This window comes from Amblyraja radiata, chromosome 6, assembly GCF_010909765.2.
Source record: "Amblyraja radiata isolate CabotCenter1 chromosome 6, sAmbRad1.1.pri, whole genome shotgun sequence".
Classification (NCBI taxonomy): Eukaryota; Metazoa; Chordata; class Chondrichthyes; order Rajiformes; family Rajidae; genus Amblyraja; species Amblyraja radiata.
Window position 1 is genome coordinate 48,799,290 of NC_045961.1, and position 10,060 is coordinate 48,809,349.

General features: G+C 42.1%; 2 protein-coding genes across 3 annotated transcripts in view; one reads left to right on the forward strand and one right to left on the reverse strand.

The window, feature by feature from the left end:
* The window catches only part of ift88 (intraflagellar transport 88), a 74,031-nt gene extending 72,740 nt beyond the window's left edge, over positions 1-1,291 (forward strand). The window contains exon 26 of the mRNA XM_033022737.1: positions 310-1,291. Within this exon, the coding sequence (XP_032878628.1) occupies positions 310-431 (122 nt within the window). The 3' untranslated portion in view covers positions 432-1,291. The remainder of the gene's footprint in view (positions 1-309) is intronic.
* eef1akmt1 (EEF1A lysine methyltransferase 1) lies at positions 763-8,160 on the reverse strand. 2 transcript variants are annotated; one of them, XM_033022738.1, is made up of 5 exons: positions 8,088-8,160; positions 6,481-6,613; positions 5,455-5,537; positions 3,713-3,993; positions 763-1,792 (listed from the first exon to the last, which is right to left on the reverse strand). In XM_033022738.1, exons 2-5 carry the CDS (start codon positions 6,595-6,597, stop codon positions 1,656-1,658), a joined length of 618 nt encoding a protein of 205 aa, XP_032878629.1. In that variant the 5' UTR covers positions 6,598-6,613; positions 8,088-8,160; the 3' UTR covers positions 763-1,655. The 2 variants fall into 2 exon arrangements, with proteins under 2 accessions (XP_032878629.1, XP_032878631.1); XM_033022740.1 differs by lacking the exon at positions 8,088-8,160 and adding an exon at positions 7,335-7,393.
* Between the last annotated feature and the right edge of the window lie 1,900 nt (positions 8,161-10,060).

The following is a 10,060-nucleotide window of genomic DNA, read 5'->3' on the forward strand; positions in this document are numbered from 1 at the left end:
GCCCATTAACAACTCCTTTTAAATTAGTTGGTAGAATTGTCACAATTCCCATGATGAAATGAAACATTATTTCATTTATTAGTAGTGTTCAAATCTGTGGGTTCCACTTAAATATATGGTTTCTCAATTTTGAGTTTAACTCTGAAACCAAAGTGTGATATTAATTAAAATCTTACATTATTTACTGAATCTGCCATTCAAAAATATTACAAGTTTTCCAATCCATGTCTGGAACAATTGACCAATATTATTACCATAAGAAAACAAAATGTGCTCCTTCCACATTTTAATTGCTTTCTGTAATAATAGATGCATCATACGTGGATCCACTTGGACCACAAATTGAACGGCCCAAAACTGCAGCTCGAAAACGTGTTGAAGAAGATGAGTTTGCAGATGAAGAACTAGGAGATGATTTGTTACCAGAGTAATGGCTACAGTCTTCATATAGAAAACAAATATATTCAGATATTATAGGAGTTATTTCCTTTAATTTGCTTAATCTGTGGTTTTTACTGCATTTGGAATAGTTAACTATAAATGTACATGTGTATATTTGATACTTCAGATTTGTAAAATTTTGTAATGTTAAAGCAGTGTATTTAAAGATTGAAAAATCTACAATTGTTATTATTGTATTTAATTATTACTATGGTATACTTATCAAATAATTCAATTTTAGATATTAAAGTATTTATGATTGAGACATGAACATTTGTTTCTTATAACAGCATACCACCTCCAAGCACAAGAAAGCCTGAACACTGTCCATGTTATAAACTTTAATACAGAAAATGCATTACATAGATGCTGCTTGGTTCACCATATACAATCTCCACTACTTTTTAGGCAACCATTTGACTTCCAAAATCAACTTTGACAGTAGCTCCAATGTGTTAAGATTTGGTGCAAGCTTCTCTATTTAAAAGACAAGCAAGTCATTTACACATCCCACAACGGGTTGGTGTTGGAACATTGCTCCTTGATCTTCTGCTCTCTACAGCGTTTTGAGATTCTTACTCATATCAACTTTATTACCCTCATCGCACCCTCAATGATGTCAATTTGTAATTAAAGGCAGATGCAATAATTGTCAGAAGACTATTCCTACATCTTCTTATCATGGGGCCATCAGGGAAAGTTATCATCTTTTAGATAACATTGCCTAATATCAAAGCTTAACATTGCATGTGTCCAAGTCTGTCAGTGCTCTAAACAAGTAAGCAATCTCAATTTCTGACACTATTTAAGATTGAAATATATGTATCTACAAGTATGTTTTTGTTAAAAAGAGACTGCTTGCCCATCTGATGTTAAACCTATGCAAATAATACTGGGTCTAGATACTAAGAAACCACTGTGGTCCAGAATGGACCTCCTAATTTAGGATTGTCTCAAATACAGCATCTGAAGTAATAGACAATCACAATGCAATTACAGATTTCATCAGGTAAATCAATTTTTATACTGATTTACAAAATAATGAAAATATCTTTGTGGAATAAATTTACAAACTGCAGCCTCGGGTATTGTAATAGATAACACAAGCAGTCTTGATGATCCATATACCAAACACTTAGGGCATATCATTACATAGAATTCCTTTCAAATTAACAAAGTATGAAGCCATTCATTTTTCACTTAAATTCCATTTATTAATTGGGTATATCTAATCCTGAAGTATAGTTTGTGTAACAGCAAAATCGATTTGCTAAATTCCTATTGTGTTTGGGGAGAAATGTACACATTTTCACAGAAAGTAACTTAGCTGCCAGGTCTTCCATGACTGCACCTGAAAGAGAAGTGACATACGTTACTACACTTCATTCACCATGATTCTCTCATCAGCAAATTTTGATAAAGTATTTAACTAATCAAGTTACCAATGTGGACCTTAATCGTTCTCTCATTTAACATCCCGTAACAAATTTCTCCTGACTAATGTTTCCCTGCCTCTTTTCCCTACTCTGTGCCTCTACTGCGAGGTGGAGTACATAGAACAATATACCACTTGACCAGGCCCTTGGCTCACAATGTCCATGCCAAACATAATGCCAAATCAAACTAATTTCTTTTGCCTGTGCATGATCCATGTCCTTCCATGCCCCGCATATCCATGAAACAATCTAAAAGCCTCTTAAATGCCACTATCACATCTGCTTCCGCCTCCACCACCATCTGCTTCCGCCTCCACCGCCACTCCTGACTTGCCCTGTATATCTCATTCAAACTTTGCCCCTCTCACCTTAAAGCTATGACTTTTGTCTTTGATAATTCCACCCTGGCAAAAAGGTTCAGACTGTCTATGCCTCTCGTAATTTCATAAATCTCTATCGTCGACTATAATAGCATCGGAGAAAACAATCCAAGTTTATCCAATTATGTAACTTTCGTTATCTGATTTATCAGTTATAAGCTGCCAAATTGATAAAGTTTAGGGAAATTATGGATCAAATCGAGGAATTTCACAATCTGGATAGCTTAGCATACCATTTTCCTGTCCAGTAATATTTATTACATTTATATTGCTTTACTGCCTGTTAAAAACAATATTAGCTGATTCTCAGTGCATAACTGTGCCCAGTCTTAGACTGCTAAACCCATCCTTATTCTGTCTGCTTTAGCAAGATGGCACATCCAAATTGTTCAATGGAATGAAGCAGAGAGATGATCTTAATGAAGTAAAAGCTGACAAAATATAGAACTGGTAACTTTTATCAAGTTTGTTGCGAACAAATGTTTGTGGAATAGGAAGTATTGCCAAGTTTTGTGGCACAGAAACAAAGCAATTTGATTATAATGGTTAACACTTGAAGGACCTTGGTGACTGGCTTCCATGAGGAAGTGAAAGAACCAACAAAACGGTCTTTGGATAGTGAAACCCGCAAAAGGATATGTGAAAAGTAATTCAAAGGATATCAGCATCAACACAAAATATTATCTGAATAGAATTGGAATAAAAAGGGTAGTCAGGAGCAAAGTGGACCTCACAAAATAGTAATTGTGATTTGTAATTAACACTGATACCACAAATGAAACCAGAGGCATGTTGAAACAACACTAAAACTAAAGGGCCTGTCCCACTTAGGTGTCCTTGGCACGCAAATTACGCGACCTCGTGGTCGCGTTGAGGCACACGGACATCGTATGTCACTGAGAAGCGCTGAGGGTATGTAGTTGTGCGCGACATTGTGCGGGCTAAATCTTTGACAGCCAACGGCCTGTCGCGGAACTGGCGGCCAAAGTGGGACAAGCCCAAGACCCTGGCGCGACGTCTCACCTCCGACAGCAGCAGAAGCAGGCAAACGATCGCCAAGCTCAGCCTGGGGCTCACGGCCGTTGCGGTCCGGATCCGCCCACACTTCAACTCGCAGAGCGGGGCCAAGAAAATTGAAGATAGACACAAAATGCTGGAGTAACTCAGCGGGACCGGCAGCATCTCTGGAGAGAAGGAATGGGTGACGTTTCGGGTCAAGACCCTTCATTCAGACTGAACGAGGTCGCGTAATTTGCGTGCCAAGGACAGGCAAGTGGGACAGGCCCTTAACTGCCTTACTACATACAAACTGCCTTCCTACCCCTCAGCAATACCGTTAATTAAATAGTTGTAGATAAATCAATGAGTTTCTATTTCTTCATTAGCCAATCTTATTCAAACATTAATAACACATTTTGTTTTTCAATGAATGCAGCAAACCATAAGTCTACATACCAGTACAAAGAAGAATCTTTCCTTTTGTCAGATATTTGACTGTTAGTGCTACCTTGCTGAGACATTCATCTGAGAGGTATGGTGGATCGGTGATCACTAAATCACAACTGTGTGGCTGGAGATCCTCGTGCAAATTAAGAGGATTGTTATAGTCATAGAAAAAAAATTCCTTTCCATAAATAGAAAAGCGCTTGTCGTATTCCAACAATATGGTAGAGAATTCTTCATTCCAAAGTTGTTTCAGTTTCTGATAGACACTTGGGACACTGATGCAAGCGATTCTGGAACAGATTCAACATGACGAAAGTAAAATATAGCCATTCATCACATGCATAGGAAGATTGACAAATTTAACCTCCATTTCAAGAAATATATAGCCCCAAACCTACATTCTCAGGATTATCCCCAATGACCCAGAAAAAAGAAACGCTGCTGCCTTCAGAGAAAAAGGTAGGTGCATTGTGTGCTCAAGTTTACCTTATTTTAACAAGGATTACTCTAACAAGGTTAATAATTCATTAACATTTTAGTGATTCATTTTTTAAAGTTTTTTACTTTATTATTTAGATTTATTGGAATAGGTTTTGAATTTCACAAATTAATAGCCATTTGAAAATAATTTAATCGCTTTGAGCAGGGTGAGCTTTCAAATGCTGTCAGGGTGTTCTGGTACAGTCTCAATGCTACACAAATGGTACCTTTATGAGAATGTTGCTAGGGCTCGAGGGTCGGAGCTATTAGGGAGAGGTTGAGCAGGCTAAGACTCTATTCCTTGGAGCATAGGAGGGTGAGGGGTAATCTTATAAAGATGTAAAAGATCATGAGATGAATATTCTGAGTAATTGCACAGTTTTTTTACCCAGAGTAGGGGAATGAAGAACCAGAGGACATAGGTTTAAGGCGAGGGGGGAAAAGATTTAATAGGAACCAGACGGGCAACTTTTTTTACGCAAAGATAGTAGGTATATGGAACAAGCTGCCAGAGGAAGTAGTTGAGGTAGGTACTATCACAACATTTAAAAAACATTTGGACAGGTATATGGATAGAATAGGTTTAGAAGAATATGGACCAAACACAGGCAGGTTGGACTGGTGTATAATGGGACTTATTGATCGGTGTGAGCAAGTTGGGCTGAAGGGCCATTTTCCACGCTGTATGACTATGACCAGATGAGTCCTCGTAACCTGGTATCACTATTGCAAGTCTCGACCATCCCTTCATTTCCACCAAATCTGTTCGAGCAGCTGAAGTTTTTCAGAGGGGGCTTGTTTTTTGATGCCTATCGACCTCATGGGTGCATTACGCCAGCATGTCTGCATTCTCTGCATCCAGGAAAACAAGGGGAGGGAGGGTTACCACGGGCAGGCCACAAGCCAGGCTGGGGATGATGCATCTCATTATAAAATGGAATTCAAGTTGCACACCAACCTTATAAGTGCTAAACACAAAGTGCTGGAGTAACTCAACAGGTCAGGCAGCATCTCTGGAGAACATGGATAGTCGACGTTTCGGGTCGGAATCCGATTGTAGTAATCCCAACCTGAAATGTTGCCTCTCCATGTCTACCAGGGATGCCGCCTGACCTGCTGAGTTACTCCAGCACTGTGTCTTTTATTCCTAGTTCATATCTTACCCACTGACTGCATAACCTTCCAGTGTGCTGCATTTGCTAACTGACAGATAAAACAATGCACCATGAGGAACATTAAACCATTGAGCCTGTGCGAAAGAAAGCACTTACCTGCCCCCACTTCCTGCAGCTTCAATTGCCTCTTGGGCTAGTCGTTGTGCAGTTTCATCACTGTACCAAAATTGGCTCAATTGCTATAAAAAACAATAATTGCAGAAATAACACTTGGTCAGTAGTTAAATGTGGTGTAGTGACAAGTGGTAAAAAGCAGTCAGAAATCAGCAGTGTCCAGATTCCAGCAGTTGCCTAACTAGTGTTTTACACAGGTTCAAAACATCTTCCTTTCTTTTGAAGAATTTACAAACATACACATCAAGATGTTGCTAAACACACACTTTGGAATTGAGACACTTAAACTATATTGTTTCTTCCTATTCTGCCTACCAAAGTTGACACTTCTTTACAAAATGTTTTCTGTCACTTGGTTTCAGTCAGAAAAAACTACTCTGCAAGAGAGTTAGTCGCCCGATTTATGTGCATATCCTCATAAAATTTGTCATCTGGACTGCAGGAGTAAAAAAAGAAAATGCCCAGGGAAACTGGTAAACAAAGTATGAAAAAAAATCAGTTTCTAACCTACATGGAAATTTAGTTAAAAGAGGATTAATCATTTAACCTAAAAATAAAACGAATAAATCTTACTGATACAGAAATAACAGGAAAAACTAAGTGCACAATTCAACCCATATTGTGTATGATAATCCTGGATTCCATACAGCTTAAACTGGTGTAAATGTACTTCACAGCTTTTCAGTTTGGTTAGTTTAGTTTATTGTTACCTGTACCAAAGTACAGTGAAAAGTTTTTGTACCGTTCTGCTATCCAGTCAGCGGAAAGACTGTGTCCATGGATAGTTTATAATGAATTACAACAATCTTGTAAACCCGTTATTAGGTTTGAAAGAAACTACAGTCTGGCTGATCCAATTTTTCTTCCACCCACTGATAAACTTTTAATAAAATCTTACCACCACCCCCCTCCCCACCTAGTGCACTGCATATTTAAAACAGGAAATCTGACGAATAGGAAATGTGTTTCAGGAAAAGTTAGGGCACAAAACAAACACCAGTATTTTACCCAGTCCTCCTCTACAGATTCTGCACATTGCTTCTTCTGCTGATCCAGATAGAACTCCTGCAGGGCAGCCAAAGTATGGGCTGACAATTGTGTATCGTCATCATCACTGTCGTTCATGCTGAAGACAAATTATCTTGGAACAAATGAAAGGATATTCACTGCACACAGATAATACATGCACCATTAACAGAAACATCCATTGGTAACGGGCCAATTATTTTCCACAGATACAGTTGACTTATAATTAGGATGCTACTTCAGTCTGTATAAAATGTTTTAAAAATTCTTGAGGCAGACAGTTGGCCGAGTGAGTTTCACAACTAAAAGGATCCCTTTGATCTCGATCAGAGCTGAATGTGCCGACCTCAAACAGAAGTGCAGATTATGCACTAATAAGGATTGCTCTTGGTGTACTCTGGCTATGGAGTAAAGGGAGTCTGGCAAAGATGTCACTTCTCTTGTTAGAAGGTGTCAGATAATGAAAGGAGAAACCTTAAATACGATGCCTTAACAAACAACGAGCAAACCAATACTCACTGTCTGGTAATACATAAGACTGTGGGATAGCGACTACCAGCAAGCATGAGGAGTGGGTGCAGAGGGGAAGTAATCATATCCATGGTACAACTTGTTTTTTTTATCACATTTAGTCAACTCTCATAGAATATCTATGCATATTCTATGAAGTCTGCAGTCTGAAGAAGGGTTTCGGCCCGAAACGTCGCCTATTTCCTTCGCTCCATAGATGCTGCTGCACCCGCTGAGTTTCCCCAGCAATTTTGTGTACCTCTCATAGAATATCTGTAAGTTTAAATCACTATCAGTGAATCACACTCTTTTTCCAGATGGATTACTGTGGGCGATGTGTTCTCCGATCTTCTGAATATTTGCAACTTTTTCAAATTTGAATCTGCTTTAAAGAGAGAGAAGGGGACAAGTTGGGGGGATGATATATAGAGGGCGAAAGAGAGAGCCGGAGTTGGGGGTGGGGAAGGGAAAACAATGCTGGGTGCGGAGGAAGTGGAAAATTCAGAGAGAGCAGAGGGTCAGATGCAGAAAGAGAAGGGTGTGAGAGAAATTGGGGTGAGGGTGGGGAGAGACCAGGCCAGGGTAGAGGGGTGTGCAGAGTGACTCACATAGAAAGGGAATATATGGATATTTAAATTAAATGTCATGTCCAAAATACAATCAGTTCCTAGCAATAAGCTCATTTATTAATGGGATAGACATACAGTTTGCTGTATCTTGGTACATGTGACAATAATAAACCGATACTGTTGCTTCTTCCGCAATGGAGAAAAATAAACTACAGATGATACAGATGGGTGAAGACTTTGCAGAGCATGTTTGCAGGAGTGACCTACTGCAACCCTGAGCTTGCCTCTTTAATGCACCAACTCACTCTGCACTGTCCCTGGATGGACGCGAGGGAGGAGGTATATGGACAGGTGTTACATTTCCTGTAGTTGCAGGAGAAAGTCTCTGGGGAGAGGGAGAGGGGGGAGGGGGGAGGGGGGCGTTGGGAGGTTGCACCATCCCGTGCATCAGGTCGCTGTGAAGAGGGAGCCACCCCTCTCAAGAGCCGCTCACACACACACTCCACTCACCCGCCGCCAGCCCCGTCCCTGGGCGACCGGGCCTGTCGCTCGCTGGCCCGGCCAGTGACGTTAATGGTCACGTGCAGCAGTGGGGTTGGGCTTGGCGAGCAGCAACTTCCGGTTGCGGTCAGTCGTCGCCAAAGATGGCCGTCGCGGCGGGTGGGTGAGTGAGTGAGTGGGTGAGTGAGTGGGTGGGTGAGTGGGAGAGAGTGAGTGAGTGAGTGGGTGAGTGAGTGAGAGTGAGTGGGTGAGTGAGTGAGTGAGAGTGAGTGTGTGGGTGAGTGGGAGAGAGTGAGTGAGAGTGAGAGTGAGTGAGTGGGTGAGTGAATGAGTGAGAGTGAGTGAGTGGGTGAGAGTGAGTGAGTGGGTGAGTGAGTGAGAGTGAGTGGGTGAGAGTGAGAGTGAGTGATTGGGTGAGAGTGAGTGGGTGAGAGTGAGTGAATGGGTGAGAGTGAGTGGGTGAGAGTGAGTGAGTGGGTGAGTGAGTGAGAGTGAGTGGGTGAGTGAGTGGGTGAGAGTGAGTGAGTGAGTGAGTGAGAGTGAGTGAGTGGGTGAGTGAGTGAGAGTGAGTGAGAGTGAGTGAGTGAGAGTGAGTCAGAGTGAGTGAGTGAGAGTGAGTGAGAGTGAGTGAGTGGGTGAGAGTGAGTGGGTGAGTGAGTGAGTGAGTGAGTGAGTGAGTGGGTGAGTGAGTGGGTGAGTGAGTGAGTGAGTGAGAGTGAGTGAGAGTGAGTGAGTGGGTGAGAGAGTGGGTGAGAGTGAGTGGGTGAGTGAGTGAGAGTGAGTGAGTGAATGGGTGAGAGTGAGTGGGTGAGAGTGAGTGAGTGGGTGAGTGAGTGAGAGTGAGTGGGTGAGTGAGTGGGTGAGTGAGTGAGAGTGAGTGAGTGGGTGAGTGAGTGGGTGAGAGTGAGTGGGTGAGAGTGAGTGGGTGAGAGTGAGTGGGTGAGAGTGAGTGAGTGATGGGGAGGGGTTGATGAGTGGGGGTGAGGTGAGTGATGGGTGAGTGGAGTGGGTGAGTGAGGGTGAGAGTGATTTGGGTGAGAGGATTGAAGTGGGTGAGTGAGTGGTGGTCGGGTGCATGGTGAGTGAGGGGGGGGGAAGTGAGTGGCTGGTGAGTGAGTGAGGGTGTGGTGAGAGTGAGTGAGTTGGTGATGTCGAGTGAGTGGGCGTGCAGAGGGTGGCGTGCGGTGTGAGTGATTCGTGGGTGGGTGGGTGAGTGAGTGAGTGGGTGAGTGAGTGGGTGGGTGCGTGAGTGGGTGAGTGAGTGAGTCAGTCAGTGGGTGAGTGAGCGGGTGAGTGAGTGAGTGGGTGAACGTCTGTCTCCCCGCAGTCTCCGCTGCCCACCCACCGAGCGCTTCCGACAGGTTTTGTTGCCCCAGAAGACCAACAATAATAAAAAAAAACACAGACTAAAGAAGGGTCGCGACCCGAAACGTCACCTAATCCTTTAAACTCCAAAGATGCTGCTGCTCAGTTACTCCAGCATTTTGATTCTGTCTTCGGTGCAAATCACAGATTTCTCCTTAGAAACTACTGCAAGTCCAGCACAAATTGACTTTCAGATGGCAATTGTTAGCTGTTAACCAATAAAAAAACAATTGGCCAGCATCCATTCATCAAGTAAAAGGGGTGTTTTGCCTATTTGCAAAATCCACGCTGGACGTTTTATAACAGACTACTTGTGATTTCAGTCCGAGACAGGCAGCGAGGAAGCGCCCCTCGGCCCAACCCGTCTATGTCGATCGTCTAATTTACCTGCGTTTGGCCCCATATCCCTCTAAACCTTTCCTATGCATGTACCTGTCCAAATGACATTTGCTTCTCCTGGTGTTCCAAGCAACACAAATAAAACTGATAATTCCTGTGCACAAACTGAATGTTATTTGAAACTGAATGGATATATTGGGGAAGGCTACGTCACACAATAATTGAATGTATACATAGTAATGTTACAAAATTTTGAGATTTTAAAAATCAAGTCTGCA